The sequence below is a fragment of the Hemicordylus capensis genome, chromosome 1, assembly GCF_027244095.1.
Source record: "Hemicordylus capensis ecotype Gifberg chromosome 1, rHemCap1.1.pri, whole genome shotgun sequence".
Lineage (NCBI taxonomy): Eukaryota > Metazoa > Chordata > Lepidosauria > Squamata > Cordylidae > Hemicordylus > Hemicordylus capensis.
Window position 1 is genome coordinate 330,444,154 of NC_069657.1, and position 24,739 is coordinate 330,468,892.

The 24,739-nt window shown below is 42.4% G+C and overlaps 1 protein-coding gene across 4 annotated transcripts in view; it reads left to right on the forward strand.

Annotated features, from left to right (window-relative positions):
• SOBP (sine oculis binding protein homolog) overlaps positions 1–24,739 on the forward strand; it is a 232,214-nt gene that overhangs the window by 183,232 nt on the left and 24,243 nt on the right. For all 4 annotated transcript variants that reach the window (XM_053291230.1, XM_053291069.1, XM_053290968.1 and 1 more), the window contains one exon: positions 22,569–24,523. In XM_053291230.1, the coding sequence (XP_053147205.1) occupies positions 22,569–24,521 (1,953 nt within the window). In that variant the 3' untranslated portion in view covers positions 24,522–24,523. The remainder of the gene's footprint in view (positions 1–22,568; positions 24,524–24,739) is intronic.

Consider the following 24,739-nt stretch of genomic DNA (forward strand, 5'->3'; position numbering starts at 1 on the left):
GGGAGCAAGAAGTTGCCAGTTTGAATCCCTGCTGGTATGTTTCCCAGACTTATTATATATTAATGACTAATTGAATTCAATAGAAAACTACATACACATGTGCCTGTTGTCCAGAACATTTAGCTGAATCACATTTTGTATGATTTAAAGAATAAATAGTTACTGTATTTGCCAAGAAACATGTCTTAATGCCACTGTAAGAGGGCAAATTCTCCCACCCACAATCTGACACAGGTTTATGTATTCAGTGCCATGAAGTTCAATAGATGTAAATACAGATTAATTATTTAAAAAGTAATCGGAAGGAATGAGCTTCCAAACATGTCATGTTTAATTATTTAAAACCTATAATGGAATTTCAATCCTAACACACCCTCCAGATCTCACATTGTGCTGGGACAAGTGCCTGAGGTTAACTAGTATGCCACTTGCTGCCAAACCATCCACCATCCATACTTCAAGGAAACAATTTTGCTTGCTAAAATGTAAAGTACAGTTAACATTATGCTTTGGGTGAAGTGATTGTCTTGATTTGCTCAAACTTTAAGTAATGGCAGTCATTGTAAAATGTTGGCAATAATGTTGTGTTCATCTGCCTCATTTTAGCTCAGCAACAACAATCTGTGGGTGGAAACAGGTTCCAGTGAATGGATTACTTGCATCATGAGTGCAGAATCCCAATTGTTTGTGCGTAGGGCATCCTGGATCAGACAGACAGCTTGTGAGTGCATTGTGTTGCTGTTGAGGTGGCCACAGCCAAGCTAGACTAATGCACATCTGTTGTCCAAAATGGTTGCCATCTGTTTAGCTCCCCATTCTTTCCCTGACTTATCTGATGCCATGATGTTCCACCTTTGCCTAGCCTTGTCAGCAGCAGCCAAACACCCAAACATTGTGATGTCAGAATAAAAGTTCTCTTACATATTCAGAGGGGGAGGGGAAAGAACACATGACTGCTGCTTTGGTGTCCACTGCCCATTTATCAAAACATCTGGTACAAGAATACTTCACATTTGCATAATGTTTTTGAGTCTACAAAGTGCTTCATACGCACTAACTGGTTACAATCCTTACACCATAGGAACATAGGAACATATGATAAGAAATATGATAAGGAGAAACTTAGGAACATAGGAAGCTGCCATATACCGAGTCAGACTATTGGTCTGTCTAGCTCAGCATTGTCTTCACAGACTGGTAGTGGCTTCTCCAAGGTTGCAGGCAGGAATCTCTCTCAGCCCTATCTTGGAGAAGCCAGGGAGGGAACCTGGAACCTTCTGCTGTTCCCAGAGCAGCTCCATCCCCTGAGGGGAATATCTTACAGTGCAAACACTTCTAGTCTCCCATTCATATGTAACCAGGGTGGACCCTGCTTAGCTAAGGGGACAAGTCATGCTTGCTACCACATGACCTGCTCTCCTCTCCTTAAAGCAGTCCTTTAAGGTCATTATTATTATTCCAATATTGCAGGTGGGGGAGTCCGAGGCTGAGAGTGATGGCTTGCCTAAGACCATGTAGTATGTTCGTGGCACAGGTGAGATCTGAGCCTGGGACTTCCTGATTCATGGTGCTCTTCCAGATGGTGATCTATTCCAACAGGATATGTAACAAGGATTCCACATGACGTTCAAGTCTGATGCATAGGTTCTTAGCATCATCTGTTGACGATCTGTGAAAAAACTGTGCCTTTTCAATACTACTTTTATTCTAACTTTCACGAATTGTCACCAGATGGGGCTGAGAACATACGTGATGTACTTTGTCATATGGACGACTAATTACATCTCCTGTCAGAATATGCACTGAAGTTGAAATAAATGATTGCCTTTAAGAACCCCCTTCCTTCCTTCCTTCCTTCTTCCTTCCTTCCTTCCTTCTTGCCACTATGGTGACACCAGGAATAAGTTGTAGAGATCTCCTAGCTTGCCACCGAGGGGGAGTGATGCTCCTTAAATGGGTTGGCTGTACAGGCTACCACCCTGATGCTCTCAGTTGCTGTTCTCAGCCTTCAGCCCTCCCAATTTGCAACTGCACCAGAGCCTTTTCTCTCAATTCACTGGCTAGGCTTTGAGGCTGGGCATTCCTCTAGTCGCAGTTTTTCCATTTCACCCCTCACATGACTGCTTAATCTTCTGACTTTCCTTCACCCCAAATGCAAATGGAGCTAAACAGAGCCTCCATGGGAAAAATCGAAGGTTACTTTCCCCCATGGGAAAAGTGGGGAGGGGCTGGCAGTGCAGGAGGTGCCTCTCTAGGAATCCAGCCTTTGGCCCTTCACATCACTTGATGTGAAGGTTTGCTAATTTTGCCTTCCCTGCAGATGAGCGACGTGAAGAGCCTGGGCACACGGATCATGTGCCACACAGCTGTCCAAGGCAGTGCGGAGGTGCAGGGGCCGGGATGCACTGCCCCGCCCCCTGGAAATCCCACAATGCACCGTGCAAGTGTGCAATGCATTGTGGGGATCCCCCTGGCACTGGCCAGGAGCCCCAGCAAGCAGCCGGTGCGGATCCACGAGCAGTTAGAGAGGGTTAAGGGCACTTTAACCTAGGCTAACTGGTGGGCTTCTTTGGCAGGTTTGCCACCAAGGTGCCGTTGGGAACTAATTGGCTCCCAGAGGTTCTCACAGGTTTAGCTGCCCATGAGGACAGCCTCATAGTATCAACTTAACGATACTTCAGTGTGAATTTGAGGAACTGTGGTTTATGAAATGTCCTCCTGAAACCCTCCCAGAAACACATCTTTAATTCACTTTTTCTGTGGCTATTCAGAAGCTGTGAACAGCCACAGAAGAAGCAAAGCAGTGGAAGCCAACCAACGCTTCCCAAATCGATGACACTCCATTCCTGTGCTTTGCTGCAACACATTAGGAAAACAAGGTAGAGTTGCCCGGTTGCTGACATTCTTCCTTCCCCCTGCAGACCCTCCCCACCAGTGCAATGGGAAACATTTACCCCATGTTGATAGTCCCTCAGCAAAGAACTAAGCAAGGAGAGACCATTACAAATGGGACTCTAAAAGAACTACGAAAGTAGGACTGATGTTTTGGTTCAGCCCTTCTGCTAAAAATAACAGAAGCTCCACAGCTGTAGCAATGTAAATCCAAAGGAACTAAAAGGGGGTGTCCGAAGAATATTTTTAAATTGCTGGTAAATCAAGATGATAAATTAAGATCTTAGCTTATATTTCCACTTTTCTTACCATCCATAGAAAGACATATTGAGCTTCTATTAAAATATTATTTTCTAGTCTCAGCAAGTGCAACATTTAGATTTGATTGATTTAATAAGATTTCATTGGTGATTTTTGCCAAGTAGAAATAGCATTAGCCTGGAGCAAAGCCCGGGGCCAAAAGTGTGTGTACTTGTCTGAGCAAACCCCATTAGAGTGCCTTGCTAACCACCTCATTATTGAGTTTGTATTCAAGTCAGCCTTCTTGTGAGCTATCAAAATATAACGTAAGAGGGGTTTATTTTATTTATTTATAATTTTTAATATAAATAAAGAATTAGAGAAATGCGAATAGAGGATTTTCCTAGTAAGATTCTAGGAAGCCACTGCCAGTTGTTTTCTGTCACGAAGTCCTATACATCAATATGACTTGACAAAGGTTATCTGAGGAAATAATGCCAGATATGTTTTCTCAGCCATGAGATAAATATGTAAGGAAGGGAATCACCATTTGAAATCTTTATCTAGACTCTAAAGTTATCAAAGGAAATATAGTATTACTGGATAAGAGAGTTCTCTTATTTATTAAATGGGATTATTTGAGGGAATCTGTAGGCTACAAACAGCAGTCACGATCCACAAAATCAGATACCTGTGTGCGTTCCCTAGACTCAGCCACTTGTTTTGGAGGCTTTCCTGTTTAGAAGCTGCCCTCACAGAACCATCCAACTGTACTGCCTTATTAGTATTTAATAACTGACAGCTGCATTAATTTTTGATAGCTGACATGCCATGGTAATTATTAGGCCTGTGCATGGCCCAGAATCTCAGAGCTCCAACCCATCCTGGCACGCACAACAGTGGCGCACACAGCAGGCTCCTGTGCATGGCCCCTCTGAACTGCCAGGTTGGCTGATATTGGGTCAGGTGGTGGTGGAATTCTGACATTCAGTTGGACCTGCCCGACCCTCTCCTCCCCTGCCTTCTCTTCCACTGGCTCTTTTACTGAGACCAGGTGGAGACAGGGAACAGACTGCATTACAACCTTTTCGGTCTGAGACTCAAGTTTTTAAAAGGCAGTTTACTGTAAAAACAACACACACACACCCCGCAATGGCATGTGTAATTTTTCTAAGCCTGCTCCATGACTGGAGCCCAGAAAAAACTACCATCCTAGCTACAGTCGAGCCTCTCAAGGTCCTTAGAAGGAAAGCTGTCCTTTAAAGTGCCTGAGTGTATATGCATCCTGTATATAACTGTCTACATGAAAAATTCTAAGTACTACACATGATAGGAAAGTTCTGTGCTTCACTCCCTGCAAATATCTGTCCAGCAGGTAGCCTTTTGACCTTGTCCCCTCAATGGTGAAAGCCAGAGTCAGTATAATTCAAAAACGTTCCTTGCAATTGGTGTTTAAAAGGTTGCAAACTGACTGCAGAATACAAGTTCGCCTTCTGTGAAGAACCAATAGTCTTTTCATGGCGCATGTGGCTTAGAGAATATGAAAGGAAAATAGCTAACTTCAAAAAGCTGTATATAATTCAGAAATATAAGAATAGCATCTATGCAATATATCTATTATTTCTAGTTCCTTTTGTTTCTTGTGCATTTCATGATGGGAAATTATGAAGGTTTGAATAAACAAAATCCTAAACTCGCCCTCTCTAAACTCTATGGCAACTTCCTGCTGATTTTAATAGGAACAGTTCTGGCATCAAACTGAGCCGTGTGAAATAGTCTAAAGGCTTTGGGAAAGGTGTTCACATCACAAAGCAATGACCAGAATCCTTTTCCTTTAGTAACTATAGATTTGACTTCCCAGCTGTGTTCTTGTATTTTTATAAGTACCAAAATAATAAACAATTTGGGTCAGTCACAAAAATATAGATTCTGCTTTGTGGTCTATCTCTGTGCAGTACTACCATTGGATTCTGTGCCTGCACAGAGTGTTTCAGCATCTTCTAGAGCTCAAGTTAGGGAGCTGATCCCTTGGATAAAGAGGTTTGGCTCCTCTGTACATGTCCCAAGAGCAGGATGAGCACCTTCTTGCTCAGTTGTTTTCTCATTGCTATGAAAACATCATCATTAAGATTGAGCACTTTCTCCAAGACTGATCTCAGAGATCTATTTTCTTATCACCCCCCCCCCCGTATATAGGGAGTTTTTCTTGCTTTTTACAGTTTTCTTAGTCTGACTGGCTTGGCCACCATATTCATTTCTCTGGGGAAATCCACCTTTCTTTTGTGGCCTTTGTCCCTGGAGTGTTGAGGGTCACTTTTTAAAATTACACAACTGTGTGGATAAAGTTTCCACATTGGATGAGCATGATTTGTTTGGGGGAAGAGAACAATGTAGATTGCTGCATTTGCTGCCAAAAATCCACAAAGCAAGCTTGCAAGAACTGTGCATTGAGGCCATGAGCTTTCTTTGGTCACCAGCTGCTGCTTCCTTCATCATGTCTTCAGCCTCCTTGATGTCCACCAGACCAGTTTCAATCAGACTCAATACTGCCTCTTACATCAGCTTCTGATCTCAACACTGGTTCAGCTTCTGGGGCTGATTTCCAGTGACAAAGGTTATATTACTAAATCAGCCACCAAACACTTTAAGTAATGGTCTAAGGTCTCTGAAAAAGGACCCTACTTTCAGTGTATCAGGAGCATGCATGCACACATGCACACGCACACACATGCACACACATCTTTTTTTAAAAAAAAGCAGAGAATAAGAGGAAGCACATCATAATGGAACATATAGCCCATAAGTATTCCACTTCAGCATAATTCTCTTTTTCAGAATTGGCTGTATTAAGACACCTTCAGAGGTCATGCACCCGCCTGACACTCCAGATTCAGCTCTGAGATCTAAGGTATTTTCTTTTGCACCAATCCTGGATTTCTATACAGAGCCAAGACCAACCTTCACCTTTATTGTCATACATTAAAGTTGAAACCCTCTTATTGCTTACTCCAATCCCATTACCAGTCTTCATTGCTGCCTCCAATGTGATGGTGCTGGGCTCCACATTGGAGACAGTGATAGATGCTGCTGCTGCTATAATTCTTTAATTATAGAACTTGCTCATACTGAACTTCTGCAAAGTGGTTCTCAGTACCACCATGAGGGTCCCCTTCATGAGCCACACTTACACTAACGAGATTATTCTAATCATAATGCTTGGAACTAAGGGTGTTCCTCAGGACGGAGGTCTCTAGATAAATGGTACCACAGACATCTTCTGACTCCACCATGACACACCCCTTTTCATGGTTGCCAACTCTTCCTCAGGCACTAATGCTCTTAAGTTATACGAGTTAAGCTGCCCCTGATAACTAGACAAGGAGATACATTTTATAGTAGTGGCTGTCTTATATTTAGCAAGAGGATAACAACTGACTGTTTAGTCTAGCATAATTTTCCTCCAGTGGTTATTGCTGGTATCTACCTTGTGTTTCTTTGTAGATTTTGAGCCTTTGGGGAACAGGGAATCATTTCCCCACAATCTGCTGTGTTAACCACTTTAAGAATATTTTTTTCCTTTTGGTGAAAAGCAGGATATAAAATTAATAATAAGAACCCACTGTTTCAGCTTGTATCCTGTAATACAACATTCTAGTTGCTTCCTTTACACCTCTGGCATTTTGCAAGTGGCAAAAAAGATTTGTGGGACAATCACTGTCCATTCCATCTACATCTAATTGACTGGAGAATATTTAAGGTGCAAGAACAAGTGTGAGCCTTTCTAATTTGATTCGCTCCCCCAAATTTGCTTGTAGTGGAACATGCATTGGATAAGAGGGAGGAAAAACCTGCCCCTCATTTGTTACCTACTGACAAGGAAAACAGAAAATTGAATGCAGTGGCTATTATTCAACTGTCCTTGCCCTTTATATTGACAATTATCAGGCGTACATGATGCAGTTTGAGTGTGTGTTTCTGGATTCAATTCAAGGTGCAAGGTAATGCCTTGAGAGCCCTGGATTGGGACCAAGGTATCTTATGGGCTGCCTTCACCAACTTGTCATTCCTGTATGCTCAGATTGGCTGATGCCTTGCTCTGGGTGTCCTTGTCATCTGAGGTACATCAGGCATCAATTAGAAGTAGGACCTTTTTGATGGTGGCACAGGGACCTCAGAACACCGTCCCTCAGAAACAGGAAGCCCTAAACTTCAGTCCTTTAGGAAACACGTCTAGAGACCTGGTTATTTCTCCATGCTTCGGGGAGAGAGTAATGTTTTGACTGGTTTTGTGCTGGTTTCTGGATTTACTGTTGTTATTTGTCTGCTGCTTGTTTTCCATTAGTTTTTGTATTTTTTTTTCTTTTATTTTTTTCTTTTAATATGTTGATTGTTGTATTTTTATATTGTTATTAGGATGTTTTTATTATTATCATTTTGTGAGATGCCAAGGGTTGGTTAGCAAGAAAGGTGGCAAAAAATTCTTTTGAAATAAATATAGAAATAATAGACATATATGATTTTGGGGAAGTGTTTTATACACCCTCCCAGTTAGCAGGAAAAGCTAAGAATTTGAGCTGTTTAATTACCAAGTCGATGTGTTGTCTGCTTATGCTTTGTGTAGTTTTGACTTTTGCATGATTAGAGCCAATTGCAAGTAATTTAAATTATCATCTGTGGTTCATATACTTCTTGACCTGGACTACTGGCTATAAATCCCAGCCTCAGCTCTGCCTCAAGGGGTTAGGTAGTAGACACGCTGTCCAGTACAAAAGCTTGCTCCTGGAAATATTATTTGCTGAACCTTCTTATGTGCCCTTGTTGTATTCTATCAAGTTATCTTTTGTGTTTTATTGTTTGGATCCCAGTGGGGATCCTGTAGACAGTGTGAGGGTGGAGTCAAAAAGGAAAAGGGAGGGATAGGAACATAGGAAGCTGCCATATACTGAGTCAGACCATCCATAGGTCCATCTAGATCAGTATTGTCTACACAGACTGGCAGCGGCTTCTCCAAGGTTGCAGGCAGGAATCTCTCTCAGCCCTATCTTGGAGAAGCCAGGGAGGGAACTTGAAACCTTCTGCTCTTCCCAGAGCGGCTCCATCCCCTGAGGGGAATAATTTGCAGTGCTCACACCTTTAGTTAAATCTACTTAATTGTTCTTTGTTTGTATGAGAGCAGCAGCTATAAAACAGTACATTGCAAAGTTTAAATCCTTGGATATGGATATAATTCCTAGTGAGAGGAGCTCTGGAGCTTCATCATGAATGAGGGGGAACTGCAGCCCCTCTTCGACCTTCTGGAGCCCTCCTAGCATGCCTGTTTCTTATCCCATTCTTCTCATACGGCATTTCTGTTTCTGAGTGCTGATCCTTTCTGCCAATGAAATGGTTTTCTCTCTTGAAGCAGCATGGGGTCATGGTCAGATCCCGAGCCTGCTTCCTCATCATGTGTTCAGATCCCAATAATAAATTATTGCCTGCTGAGTCTTCTATAAATTGTTGATGTTGGTATGGATTGTTGTCTTTCCTCAGTCTTGGGATAAAAACTTTCTATAGGGCCCTTACATCTTGAGAGTCAGAAGACCGGAAGGCAAGTCAGTCATAAGACCAGATGGCAAAGGGTCCAGCAGCCACTCTCTGTGTGCCTTTGTTTTATTCCAATACAGCCTGATCTAGGGCTATTTTACTCCAACATAGCCTACTTCTAATTGATCTAGAGTCCAGACTACTTTGGCTGAAAAACAAACAGATACAGAGGAAAGAATCATGGGACTCCATTTAATGCACTGAGCTTATGTCTCTTTATAGATATGCTTATTGTCTCTGATATATCTGTACTGCAGCTGACGAAAGGCTTGATTTTCTCTGTCTGTGACAATCAGTTACTTTTCATGGAAAATGAATGTTCTTGGGGTGTGTGAGGGGAATTACAAATAAGTGCCCATGAGAGAGGGAAATGGTGGCAGAACTGTTAGTCTGTTAGCCCCCTTCACGGGTTTTTGCTATTGTCTCTGGGTACATGTTCACCATTTCTTTTCTGTCCCTGTTGTGTTCCATTTCACATGACAAACCAGAACAGAGCAGATGTCCTTTCTGACATTTCTTTGTGTTGTATCCCCATGAGTGTGTGCGTGAAGGGGGGGGGGGCTGTTCAAACAATCGAGTATGAAAGAGATTCAATTTTCATATCTTTCCACTTGCTTTTGTCTGAGTGATAAGATGCTAATAATGCTGGCTGACATCCAGGCTAATGCTGTACTGGTGTAATGAACAAAGTTGCACATGTGCACAAAGGTCATGTCACTGCACGGATGCTCACAGTTGTATACTTTGTGCTCCCAGTTTGCTTGCACAAGCATTGCACATTTTTGACAATAGCGGAATGGGATGTGGGCATCTACTTCTGTGCACAAGCAGAGCATTAGTCTGGAATTCAAGATCCCGACTTAGTGGAACTGGCTAACATAACATCCTTGAGCTTGCACAAATGCTAGCACAAGTCTGCACAAGTGCAGTGTTAGTCTTAATGTCAACTGCCAATTTTAGTTTCAGAATTTCAAATCAGAATCAAATGCCCTGTTCCATGCAGGAAAGCCAGAGGTAGAGGATTCCCAAGAGATGGCTGTCCGGCAAGGGAGAGCTTCCCACCCCCTAGGTAACTGGTTCCATTGCCAAATTATTCTTACTACTAAAAGGTTTCTCCTAATGTTCCACCAAAATCTAACTTCTTGTAACATATGAGGTCATTTATTGTATGACAGTCTGAGGAGATTTTGAATCTGTTCATTAAGCAGAATGGGCAGGATGGTAGTTTTCTGTCACATAGAGCTACATTGCAATAAGGCCAGGTGGTGTTACAGGGCCACACAATGATTTAAGATGAATGAAGAATCTGGGAGACTGAGATCTGGATAAAAAGTTATACTTCAAAGCAGACAGACTAGTGGGAGCCAGTAGATTAACCCAAATTCCATTGCCTGCAATGGGAATACAAATCTTTCTCTAGAATGCGGATTGGCACCCGGATCCTAATATATTACTAGGAAGTAAATCTAGGGGCGTAGCAAGGTTGGAGTGGGCCCGGAGACAAGATTTTAAAATGGGCCTCCCCTCACTGAAGCTCAGCTCATGAAGTAAAGAAATCTTAAATGAGGCTGAATAGTGGTAACAAAAAGCGTAGTAAAATTTATTTATATATTTTATAAATAATTAAATTATTAAATTATTAAAGGTTTTGTAAATTGTGGACGTTGCAAGTCATTTAATGGTACTAGAGAAAGACATGCTGTTCTGGTAGCTCCAGGTCTTAACACTCACATCAGTTTTGGAGGATGAATACAACTGAAGGAAGCCCAGGTGGGTGTGCGGCTGGGGGAGTCAGTCATGTGACTTTCCTCTGGGGGGACCCCCCAAGGCAGTGGGCCCCCAGACAACTGTCTCCCCTTGCCCTATTATAGTTACGCCCCTGAGTAAATCCCAATTATTTTGGTGAGGTTTATTTTCAATAAATGTAATTGTTAGGGGGGAAAGGTCACAATCCAGTACATAGATATGTGCACTCATATCTCATTGAAAGGAATTGAGTTTAAAAACACTTAATCATGCTAAGCTTAAAACATGTTATTATTTAGATTATTGTTTAAAATTTATTGGTGAGGTATACTGTTAGAGAATTTCCATCCTGAAAGCTGATTAAAGCATTAATTTATCAGAGTCCAACTCTACGTTAGCAGGATGTGTATACTGAACCATCCATGGGTAATTAATAATATTTGGATTTTACTTTGTTTACATAAAAATGAATGCTTGACTGCCAATTTGCATAGTTGGTGTTTTTTCCCCTTTAGCTACGAAACACAGGATGGGTTATATTACATAGTTTGGCTTTCTTGGTTGTCCCATATTAGGAGCAAATAATTTCTGCTGAGCCATTGTTTTCTGAGTGGCCTAGAGGTGTCACTAAGCAAGGCAATAAAAATGAATAATATCAAATCACTGAACTTATAAGTAGCTTATGGGAATTCCTATCCAGCTATCTCATAAATACATTACATTTCTATTTAATCTATATATTTATAAACATTTTATATTCTACCTTACTTCCATTGTAGGTGACATACATGGGGTCTCCGATCAGTTACCTGTCCAGCTAGACCTGCTTAGCTGTAGCAAGGTGGCTGTTTTCTTGTACTCTCTGACCATGCCCTGGAATGGCATCAAAGGAAATGGTTGTTTTGTTAGTTTAAAATTAGACCACCCTGCCCTTGTAAGGGACATTCAGACTTATTGAGCAATGGTGCTCAATTCACAACTGAGAGATGCATCCCCCACCCCTCTTTGCTGTTTTTTTTACCTTGCTGGTTTTTTTTCTTTTTTCAGATTATGATGCACAGTGAAGACATAGGTTGCAAAAAAAAAAAAAAAGTAAAAGAATTGCAGATGCTCAGTGGTCCTAGAGGCTTTCAGAGCTCTAGTATATGAAATCTTTATGACCTTAATTCCACATATTTTGTCAACTTTCAGATCTTAATTTAGTGGCTTTGTTCTTTCTTTCCCCCCTCTTTAGAAATGTGCAAAGCACACTGTAATCAAAATTCTTCCATTGGCCTTGTTATGAATGTGTCTGTGTAGATAGATAAATAGACAACATATTTGTCCTCATTCTAAGGGCTGCTGTTCATGTTATGAGTGGAAATGTATCAATCCTGGATGTTTGATACATGCAGGCTGCTTATGTGACTGTGGTATAATCTACCTTTCTTGCTGATTTCCATGGGCAGAGTTGTGGAGGTCCAGATGGCGCACAGATCTTCCTGCTATTTTTTAGGGGGCATGATTCCTCCTCAATCTGTGCAGAAAGTTGTTCAACACTACTTTTGTGCTGTCATGAACCCGGAAGTGGGGGGGGGGTGGGAGAAGGAGAAAACATTTGGACATTGGGTGAGCATGCTTACCATGATGTGTGCAAGGATAGGCTACCATGGGAAAGGTCCCATACTTACCCAACATCCACACCTCAGTTCTGTTCCAGGATTCACTTTTGATCATTGCTATGTATGGTCCCATTTTCCCTTTCTGCTGGGAAAGAATTGCCTGGCTTCCTCCCTATTTCTCCCCTTCTCCTTCTTGACAAGTCATGGAGGTAGCGTCTAAGTGCAGGAAACTGCAGCACTGCCCAACTGAGTTACTTTTTCTTTCCTTTCAAGGTTGCCAGAGCCCAGTCTGTAGCTTTTATTGATTGATTGATTTGATTTGATTTGATTTGATTTGATTTATATACCACCTGACTCCAAAGACTCTAGGTGGTTTACAAAAACAAACTCAATAAAAATAGAATAAAACTATTAAACAATTAAAATTTAAAACATTCAAACATTACCACAAATAAAAAGTTTAAACAGCAATTAAGATTTAAAACATTCAGAGATTATTAAAAGCTTGGTTTAAAAGTGTGTTTTAAAGGCTCTTTTAAAGTCTGGTAAAGATCTTAAGCCACAAATGTCTATAGGGAGCGCATTCCACAGCCCACGAGCGACTATAGAAAATGCCATATGAGCTGGTGGTATACGGAGACGGACCTCTCTTGATGATCTTAATGTGCTGTGGGGATCATGCAGAAGAAGGCGCTCTCCCAGGTAACCCAGTCCTAAGCCATTTAGGGCTTTAAAGGTAATTACCAGAACTTTGTATTTTACCCGGAAACCTATTGGCAGCCTATGCAGTTGCTTTAAAACAGACATAATATGGTCTCTCCAAGAAACCCTGGAGACCAATCTAGTTGCTGCATTTTGAACCAATGGAAGCTTCCGGACTATATACAAAGGCAGTCCTACGTAGAGTGCATTGCAGTAGTCAAGCCTAGAGGTTACCAAAGAGTGCACCACAGTTCTGAGATCATTATCTTCAAGGAATGGATGTAACTGTCATATCTACCGAAGTTGATAGAAAGCACTCCTGCCCATGGCCTCAACCTGAGAAACCAGCTTGAGGCCTGGGTCAGAAGCATTCCTAAGCTATGTACCTGTTCCTTTACAGGGAGTACAACCCCATCCAGAACAGGAAGATCTATCACGTCCCTCGAAGCATGACCCCTTACCATAAGTACCTCTGTCTTGCTTGGACTCAGCTTCAATTTATTATCCCTCATCCAGTCCATCACTGCCTGTAGGCAGGTATTTAGGAGGTCTATGCCATTTCCTAATGACGATGTCATGGAGAAATTGATTTGTGTGTCATCAGCATATTGATAACACCCTGCTCCAAATCTCCTGATGATCTCACCCATCAGTTTCATGTAGATGTTAAAAAGCATTGGCGATTAAGATGGAGCCCCTGAGGGACACCATACAATAGCTCTCATTTCAGAGAGCAACTGTCTCTGAGCAACGCTATTTGGAATCTTCCAGAGAGATAGGAACAGAACCACTGCAAAGCACTGCCAACCATTCCCAAATCCCCCAAGCGATCCAGAAGGATATCATGGTCGATAGTATTGAAAGCTGCAGAAAGGTCCAAAAGAACCAACAGAGTCACACTCCATTTGTCCATTCCCTGGTAGATTCAGATTCATTTATTTACGGTCAATGACCAAATAAACACTACACTCCTTGGTAGACATCATCCATCAGGCCAATCAAGGCTGTCTCCACCCCATAGTCTGCAATAAAGCCAGTTTGAAATGGATCTAGATAACCAGTATCATCCAAAACTGCCTGGAGTTGACCAGCCACCTCCTTCTCAATTACCTTGCCCACCCAAGGGAGGTTGGAGAATGACCTATAATTATCCATCACCGAGGGCTCTAAGGCAGACTTCTTAAGCAAAGGTCTCACATTTGCCTTCTTCAAACATGGAGGCATCATGCCCTCCCTCACGGAGGCATTTAAGATGTCAACTAGACCATCTCTAACAACCTCCCTGCTAGACATTATAAGCCAAGTTAGGCAAGGATCCAAAGGACAAGTGGCAGGTCAAACACCTCCAAGGAGTTTGTCCAGATCCTCAGGAGTAACAAATTGAAACTGATCCATTCTAATTGAACCAGAGAAGATACTGGACACATCTGTAGTTGACCCTGCCATAACCATGGAGTCCAAGTCGGCTCAAATGTGAGAGATCTGCAAGAAAGTTGTTAAGAGCATCACAGCGGGAGAATGAAAAATCCAGAACTATGTTCAGAGAAGAGGGAACCTGAGTCAATGCCCTCACAACTCATACAGTATTAACTAGTAGCAGTTTCCCCTTTTTTTGAGGGGGGGAGGCATCCTGGGTTTTTTCTCCTGGGGGAGTTTTCTCTCCCTTCCATATTTAGATTTTGTTTTTTTAGGTCCTTGGATCATCTTTGCAGTGGGAAAAGTGGGAGGGGATTTGATATGCAGTGGCTGGGTAGATGATGGTACAATATCCTGCCATGCCCCACTTTGTGGACAGAAAATCAACTAGTACAATGAACTACTGTGTCTGGATTCCCCAACACTAGGGATGTGCAAACTGGTTTGAATTCGAACTGGTTCAAATTTGAACCAGTTCGGTTCGACAGTTTGAATTCGAACCGAACCAGGCATTGGGTTTGACCTGCCGGTTCGAATTTGAACCGAACTGAACCTGGTTCAGTTTGAACCAGTTTTGAGCCTCCAAAGCTGGGTTGGGTGATAGGCCACCCATGGGTGTCAACTACCACCCAAACCCCAAAGCACTCGGACACTCCTATGATTTTTAATGAATTTTTGAAATGTTTATTATTACCCATTATTCCCTATGTGGAGTATCTAGGGGCAATAAGCTTGGGTGGGTAGTAGGCACCCAGGGGTGCCTACTACCCTCTGAATGGCAAACAATCGGAGACTCCTATGATTATTTGTGAATTTTTGAAGGTTCCCCCCCATTTTTTATTCCTCCCATAGGGAATAATGGGGATTCCAGCAAATGTATCGCTTCACGTTGGGGGGAAAGGGGTGGCCCAGAGTAGAGTGTGGTGGGTGGTAGTGCCCAATGGGGCCAAGGAGGCTACCAGAATTATTTCAAAGGAATTGGGCAAAGGGCTGATTTTTTGTGACTTGTTGAAGTTTACGCATCTTTAAGGTTTTTCTCCATAGGGATTAATGGAAGTTTCAGCAGCCTCATAACTGCATTTGGGGGGTGCTGGGATGGCCCAGAGCGAGTGGTGGTGTAGTGCACAGAGGGTGCCAACTGCCTCCATGGGTTGCTAATCCATGGGGTACTGGGTTTTGTTGTTTCTGAGGTGTTTTGAGTGTCGATTCTCTGGCAGCATATGAGAATTTGCTTCTTGATTGTGAGAGTTGTTCAGCTGTGGAACAGTCTGCATCATGCAGTGGTGGGCTCTCCTTTTTTGGAGGTTTTCAAACAGAGGCAGGGCAGGGATGCTGCAGCAGTCTCTTACATTGAGCAGGGGTTGAACTAGAAGACCTCCAGGCTGCCTTCCCAACTCTAGCATTCTTTGATTCTATGAAATCTCACTTGCAATGATGATACTCAAATTTACTGCATCACTGTAAGAGAGGGAAAGATAAGAACATAAGAACAGCCCTGCTGGATCAGGCCCAAAGCCCATCTAGTCCAGCATCCTGTTCCAGCATCTGATGGTCCACACAGTGGACCACCAGATGCCTCTGGGGAGCCCACAGGCAGGAGTTGAGGGCATACCCTCTCTCCTGCTGTTACTCTCCTGCAACTGGTACTCAGAGGCATCCTGCCTCTGAGGCTGGAGGTGGCCTATAGCCCTCCAACTAATAGCTGTTGATAGACCTCTCCTCCATGAAGTTATCCAAACCCCTCTTAAAGCCATCCAGGTTGTTGGCTGTCACTACATCTTGTGGCAGAGAATTCCACAAGTCGATTATGGGTTGTTTGAAAAGTACTTGTTGGTCCTAAATTGTGTGGCAATCAATTTCATGGGATGACCCCTGGTTCTAGTGTTATGGGAGAGGGAGAAGAATTTCTCTATCCACTTTCTCCACACCATGCATGATTTGATAGACCTCTATCATGTCTCCCCGCAGTTGTCTTTTTTCTAAACTAAAAAGCCCCAGATGTTGTAGCCTTGCCTCATAAGAAAGGTGCTCCAGGCCCCTGATCATCATGGTTGTCCTCTTCTGCACCTTTTCCAGTCTACAGTGCCCTTCTTTAGATGTGGTGACCAGAAGATGGGGCAAAGTCAGCTGGGAAGGCCCACCTACATGGCTACAACTAATTTTTATTGCTCAATTTCCATCTCACTAATATTCCATTAAAAATCACGTTGACATTTAGAAAATTTCACATTTTGCAAAGCAAGTTATGTTTTGTACATGCAAACACTGCTGCGCCCCACCCCCCGTTAATTTTAGAAGGAACTGGATTTGATACTGCTCCTTTGATCTTGCTACAACTACTCTCAAAGGTATTTTGACTAAAACTAACAGGGCCATTTTGATGAGACTAAACAAAGGGATCATATGCAATATTATTTGATTTTTAAAAATAGACACACAATAAATGGAAACTATAATGCCATAAAAAGAGACAAAGGTGCGAAAGTTATGTGCCACTTGGAAATAACCACCAACCAGCAGAATTTACTTAGCATGCAAAGCATTTCTTAAAACATGTCACATGTGACATATTTCAGAGATAGAAAAAATGTTTTATTGAACTGCAAAATATATATGATCTATCTGTCACATCTTAAGTAATCAGAATGAGCTCTTAGGAGAAATCTGTAATTACTTTGAGCGTGATATTAGTTAGAAGTAAAATGAATGATTTTGCTCCTTTTTATTACCTCTAGTATATAGCCATTTGTATCATAAATTCATTGACCTCATCTTAAATGATCAATCCTGTAAGACAGATTTGATTCATTAATTCTTAAGTGACATTATTTCTACTCCAGTAATTTTTATTCTATGTGAAGAGACTGTTTGCTGCATCCATGGCATAATATGACAGAGAGAACTAGCTATGTGTGACTTGAGAGTGTTGAATAAAATCAATTGGATAATGACTAGATATTTGATTGATCAGGGATGTTCGCAGAAACTGATTTATTGCTGTTATCTTCAATATCCTTAATTAATTTTATGTAGTGATAAAATATATGGAAACATATTTTTCCTTATAGACTTGATCAATATGTGAGTGAGGTAGTGAATACTTATTTTATCTCAATGAATTATTAAAAGCAGAAAAAGAATTATTAAAATTATGAGAGAATTTTATGAGAGAAAATTATGAGAGGATTTCTAATTGTTTTTAGAGAAGAGAAAATATTTACTTCCATAAAGATGAAAAGACAGCAACAAAGCACTAAAATATTTCAATAAATTGTTTAAATTGATGACCTGTTAAATCAATCACCTGAAAAGATGTCACATGCCAGTCATTTGTTGAATTTAGGCTGTAGTTCTAAACACATTACCTGACATCCTGACTAATAATGTGTGCATGCGTCTAACAAAAGCACTCACAGCCTGAGCACTCTTGCTCACATTCTTCTTGGCCAAAAGTGCATAATTTTTGCCACATTCCCTTTGTGCCAGGAGCAATTTTTGACAGCAGAAACACATCCCTGGAGGCTGCATAGCCCACAGGGACATGTTTCTGCTGTCAGAAAGCACTTCTGGGGCAAGGAGAGTGCAGCAGATAACATCTCCCTTTTGCACAAATATGCCTGCTTCGGAAGTATGAAGGCTAGTGCTGCATGTGTGCTTTTGTTAGAAACATGTAGACACTGTTATGCTGTCAGCCACTTACTATGGAGTAAGATCTGTCAAAGAAAACATGCATAGAAGAGGAGAGGAGAGCTGGTCTTGTGGTAGCAAGCATGACTTGTCCCCTTAGCTAAGCAGGGTCTGCCCTGGTTGCATCTGAATGGGAGACTTGATGTGAGAGCACTGCAAGATATTTCCCTCAGGGGATGAAGCCGCTCTGGGAAGAGCAGAAGGTTTCAAGTCCCCTCTCTGGCTTCTCCAAGATAGGGCTGAGAGAGATTCCTGCCTGCAACCTTGGAGAAGCCACTGCCAGTCTGTGAAGACAATACTGAGCTAGATAGACCAATGGTCTGACTCAGTATATGGCAGTTTCCTATGTTCCTATGTGCTACATGTCTCTGTTTGGAATCAAAGTACTGTAACTATTTTATGTTGAAATGAAATAGGTTTCTGGTAAACTTAGATGTGGGTTGCTGCATATGATTGGGCTCCAGAAACTGTAGCTTATCAGAAAGCTTAAGGTATGGCAAGGAAGTTCCTGATGCTTAGAAGATAAGTAGAGTCAATCAGTTAAGCTTCAGAAGTGCTTTGGTGAACCCCAGACCTCTTTCCCCTCACATCTCCAAAAACCCTAGAGTGCAATATTATTATCTATATATATATTTCTCCTGGGTGTGCCCAGTAGAAATGCGTCCCGGCAGCCCAGCTGATTGGCTGGGCTGCGGGGGCGCCTGATTGGTCCTGGCGCACCCAGGAGAACGGCGGCGGCCATGGCCAGGGAGCCAGGCGGGCCCGGCCGCGGAGTCGAGCCGGCGGGCCTGGCCGGGCCCGGCGGCGGTGGCACTCTTGGGCCCGGCGGCGGCGGTGGGCCCGGCGGCGGTGGCGGCGGCGGCGGCACCCTCCGGCCCGGCCGCAGAGGTAAGGCGGCGGGCCCGGCTGCAGCGCAGGCAGCGGTGGGCCCGGCCGCACTAGAGGCACAGATGCTCTGTGCCTGGGCCCACTAGTTATTATTATTACATTTCTATCCCGCTCTTCCTCCAAGGAGCCCAGAGCGGTGTACTACATACTTGAGTTTCTCTTTCACAACAACCCTGTGAAGTAGGTTAGGCTGAGAGAGAAGTGACTGGCCCAGAGTCACCCAGCTAGTTTCATGGCTGAATGGGGATTTGAACTCGGGTCTCCCCGGTCCTAGTCCAGCACTCTAACCACTACACCACGCTGGCTCACTGCTTCATTATCCTAACTGCTTCAGGAATGCTCCTCATTATGGAACAACATGCCAGACCATGGGAAGGATAGAATTGGTGCTGGCCACACAACAACAACAACAAAATTTACACATTTTGGACCTTTTATATCTGACATGACTTTACAAGCATGTATTTTATACTCAGGTACTTGTGCCTGAGTACAAAATAGATGATCCCACTTGCTACTGAATGACAGGAGACAACATCATAAATGTATGCATTGTAAAAATTCAGATTGATCTGATGGGGTAAGGAGACCTTCCAAAGCTTCATTGTGCCACACATGAAAGCAGTCTTTCACCACAAAATATTAGCTTTATTGGCTGGCAACTAGATTTTGCTTAGATCTTGTAAGATTTTAGAAAATACATGTTTCAATGTGTGTGTGTAACTTTATTATTACAGTGAACACTGTGCAGCAGAATTGCAAGAAGTAAAATTCTTCCATATCTACTTTGTATATACCATGCAAACCATTTTGTATATCATAACTGTTTGCGCCAGAATTCCCAACCTTGGATTCCAGATGCTGTTGGACTACAACTCCCATCTTCCCCAGCCAGAATGGCTGGAGGCCATTGTGTTTGTGAATTATGACAGGTGGAGTCCCAACAACATCTTGTGACCCAAGATTGGGAACCTCTGATTACAGCATCTTGTGATCTCATGGAGGAGAAAGTGCATCTTTGGAGCAGTGAGCTTAACATCTAGGAAGTCCCCCCCCCCCCCCGCCGCCAATTTATGGAAGGTTTTAGGATAATTCTTTTGTTGAAGAAAGTATCATGGAAATGAACCTGTACTATTGCAGTAGGGCATGCATACGGGCCTAAATTGGTTCAGTGGTGACTAAAAAGCCCTTAGGATATTTGGTTGACTCCATACTCACCTGCTTCAAGCCTAGTCACCACTGCATTCTGAGTCACGCATGTGCACACAGCTAGGTCAGTGTGTCCCCAGCACGCGCCCCCTGTGTCAACTTACTACAGCAGTGCAGTGCCACAGGCCACCACACTGTGCATGTCTTAAGCACTTATTTACCGGAGCAGCAGCTCAAGTTTGCCTGTTTCCGCTGAGCATCACACAGCCTTGTTAAGATCTCAAACCTCTAGTCATGGGTATTGGTGGGAAAACTCAGTGGAAAGGCCTATGTGTGTGTCTGAATGTGTATGCAAAGACAGATCTTCATTGAATCACTTATGCTCTTGATTGGAAGCTTTCCCTCCTACCTTGCTTCCACACAATCACTTCTAACCAGGTTTTCCTCTTACCTTGCTTCCACACAACTGAAAATTGGGAGCACACACAGCTCCCAAACCCGGGTAGAACAAAGTTTTTGATTGTGTGAATGACCTCTAGGTATGATTCAGCCAAAGTAATGTATTTTTAAATCCCATTGATTTCAATGGGATAAAGTTAAGTAAATGCCCATTGAAATCAATATATTTAATTTTGTCAAATTATGCCCACATTTTTTTTAAAGTGTCATCACTGTTTCTGATAAAGGAAAACTGAGAGTTAAATGAGATGAGTAATCAAATGCCCGGCATATGTTGTTTTGAATTTGTTTATATGGCCAATGGTTATTAAAATTAAATTACTTATTTAATGTCATCATTTCACAATCATATCTTGTCTCTTTTAAAACTAGAGGAATATTCCCATTATTCCCTTTATTCCGATTAAATATTGAAATATAAGGGCATGCAGTTCTGGGTATTCACATGGTCATAAGCAAGTTCAGTACATTTATTACATACAGCATTTAAAAAGTCTATCTACAGAATATTATAAGAGCTGAATAAATGACAAAAATTGAGGGGTTCTGTCTCTGTGTATAAAATCTGTCAAAAAACAGCAAGGCACTGAAAATTCTGACATCTGTTTATCTGTTTATAGCTGTGGAAAGATTACTCATTTTAATTTTTGTTTAAAATGCCATATGAAGGAAAAGGCATTTGTGCAAACAAGAGTCATATTTGAATTGTAGATCATGTCTTCACCATCTGTGAGAGCTGTTGGTGTTGCAAAATTAATGTGTTAATGAAATCATAATAATTTCTCTGAAGTAATGGATTCTGAAACCTAGAATGACTTTTTTCCCTTGAACTTTTGGTGTCTCGTGGCTTACAACTGGGAAAACCTTTCACAGCTTAATTAGTTCTGCAGACTTATTTACTTTTTACAAATAATTGGCGATGTCTTCACCACACTAATAGTAGCACAGAAAATAACATGGGGTTGGGGTTTTTTTTTGTAAAAGTCTGTAATAATAAGAGGTTTTGCCTTAGTTTTTGAAAAGTTGTTAAATAAACTGTTGTCTGCCAAGAAGTTATACAAAAGTGACTAGTGAAGAAGAGTGGGCAAACAGCTCGGAAAATCTTTCCAGCTTGTTGAAATATCACAGCTTCAGAATACTTGAAATTCACCCAGATTTTATTACTATTTTCTACTTCGTATTTGGAAGACAAAGCTGTATGATGTATGGTGCTTTTGCTTTTTGGTACCATTTAACATTCCAGCTCTTGTTATCTACTGCATTTAAATAATTCAAAATGTCAAAACGTGTTGTGGCTTATTATAGATGATTTGCACTCAGTTTTCTCAGAACACTGGGGTCATTTTCTAAATGATTCTTGATCTTGTTTAAGTATATAGACATTCAGCCTGTCAGTATTCATCTGTGTAATGAGTTCAGTACTAAACATAACTGTCATAATCCACCACATTGTTAAGCATGTTTTAGCCCATTGAAAACATTGGGCTTGAGCATTCTTGCTGGATTGTGATCACACTATGTAATAAAAATACTCATCAGTGATATAGTGCTGTGGAGTGTTCAAAGTGCTTTGCTTACCTTGCTGTAATCTTTGCAATAACCCTGTAAAGTAGGACAGTTTTATCATCCCCCCATGTTGTCAATTGTGGGGGTGGGGGGAGGCTGAGAGAGTGTGGCTTGTCCAAGGATGCTTAGTGCGTTAATAGCATTCAAACGGGGGACTTCCTGATTCATAGCACTAGTTATTATATTGCATCAGTTCTGCCACATGTGTTGTTTTATGCTGCAGTTATAAATATGGGCACTGAAGAGACCTCATTAAAATCATGGGACTCTTCCAGAACCTATGGGGTAGAATACAGAGGCACAGATATATTTACAGTGCTGTGCACTCATTTTATAAAACAATGTAGCAGTATAGCTGATAACTAGTTCACAGATATTTTAATGGCATTTATAAATAAGACTGAACCAGGCATGAAAGTAGGAGGACTTAAATGTGTGCATGTACATGTGTAAGTGGCATTAGGTTAACTATATTTCAGAATCAAAATGTACAAGTTTCATGAAATATATATTTTTCGTGATGATTCAGATGTTTAGAAAGCAGTGATGGAAAGTAAAAAAAATATTTTATGCAAATGACAATATAAAGAGGAAATCACTTTTTTTCTTACCTGTTTTGATTTTGTTACTGTGTTGTAGGTATGTGACTGGTGTAAGCACATAAGACACACAAAAGAGTATCTGGATTTTGGGGACGGGGAACGAAGGCTTCAGTTCTGCAGTGCAAAATGTCTCAATCAGTACAAAATGGACATTTTCTACAAAGAGACACAGGCCAATCTTCCAGCTGGACTCTGCAGCACATTACATCCTCCAGTCGAAAATAAAGCAGAAGGCACTGGGGTGCAGCTGCTGACTCCAGATTCTTGGAATATACCGCTAGCAGATGCTCGGAGAAAGGCCCCATCCCCAGTGTCTGCAGCTGGCCAAATTCAAGGTCCTGGACCATCAGCATCTACCACTGCCTCTCCGCCTGATACTGCCAACTGTTCTGTCACTAAAATCCCAACTCCTGTTCCCAAACCTATTCCCATCAATGAGAATCCAAATATTCCGCCAGTTTCTGTTCAGCCACCTGCTAGCATTGTGCCTCCAATTGGTGTCCCACCTCGAAGCCCTCCCATGGTGATGACAAACCGTGGGCCGGTTCCATTGCCCATATTCATGGAACAGCAAATTATGCAGCAAATCCGTCCACCGTTTATTCGAGGGCCTCCACATCATGCCTCAAATCCCAATAGCCCTCTGTCTAATCCAATGATTCCTGGAATTGGTCCTCCACCAGGTGGTCCTAGAAATATGGGCCCCACCTCCAGCCCTATGCACAGGCCAATGCTGTCCCCTCATATTCACCCTCCAACAACACCAACCATGCCTGGAAATCCCCCAGGTTTACTACCCCCTCCACCTCCAGGAGTCCCTTTGCCCAGTCTTCCCTTCCCTCCTGTAAGCATGATGCCAAATGGTCCTATGCCCATGCCACAGATGATGAACTTTGGCTTGCCATCTCTTGCCCCATTGGTGCCACCCCCAACCCTGTTAGTGCCATATCCAGTCATTGTTCCTCTACCAGTTCCTATCCCAATTCCAATCCCCATTCCTCACATCAATGATTCCAAGCCCCCAAATGGCTTCTCTAGCAATGGGGAAAGCTTCATTCCAAGTTCATCGAGTGATGCAACTGGGGCAAAGCCAACAAATAACTCTGTATCCCCCAGAGATTCAAAACAAGGGCCTTCCAAGTCCTCTGACTCAACACCAAGCTGCTCAGGCCAGTCCTTAAATCAAATGCAAGCGCATCAGGAGCACAGTAAAAATGAAGTGGTTGATTTGACTGTGAGACCTAGTAGTCCGTTGAGCAACAAATTTGGTTTTCCTACAGTACTACAGGGACCACAGGATGGTGTGATTGACTTAACCGTAGGTCACAGGTCTAGACTACACAACGTTATTCACAGGGCTTTACATGCTCAAGTTAAAGTTGAACACGAAGCTAGCAGTGTTGTCAATCTGGCTTTTGGTAGCTCAGATAAAAGGAACTGCAGTGACTGCAGGAACAATTGCAGCCCCACTGAAACAAAAACGTTACCTTGTAGTGACCCAGCTCACTGTGGCCCCATCACGCTGGCTTCTGGCATGCCAGAAAACAGTGCCGCTGCAGTTTGCAATGTCATTGTGAATGGCACAAAGGGCCCAGAGGCTTCTAAGAACTCAGAGCAGCTGCCCCAAGAGCAGAAGAAGCCTCCACTTCTGGATGAATTGCCAGTGAGTGAGCTGGAGTCTGTTAAAGAGAACAACTGTACATCGAACTGCCACAGAGAAGGAGAATCTGGGAAGAAGACTGGGGACGAGCTCCTGTTTGGGGGAGACAAGCAAGATCCCAACCTTAACAATCCTGCAGATGAGGACCATGCGTACGCTTTGCGGATGCTACCCAAGACAGGCTGTGTCATCCAGCCTGTGCCAAAACCAGCGGAAAAGACTGCTATTGCACCATGCATTATCTCAACACCAATTCTCAGCACAGGGCCAGAAGATCTGGAGCCACCACTGAAAAGGAGGTGTCTCCGAATTCGAAATCAGAATAAGTAAAGGTTTGTGTAATCACTACAGTCTTCTGTGTGAGTAGAATGAATATCAGTGTTTTCAGGGAGGAGTGCAACATATATGGAAGTGGCCATTTGTGAAGCAGGGAGAAAGATTCTGGTTTATGAACCCACTGGGGGTGGGGGGAAGGCCATTGCTCTGTTTTGTCTTTGTCTTGTAGCATCTTTGTATCTGTCTGTTTTACATCCATCGGCAGTGTATCT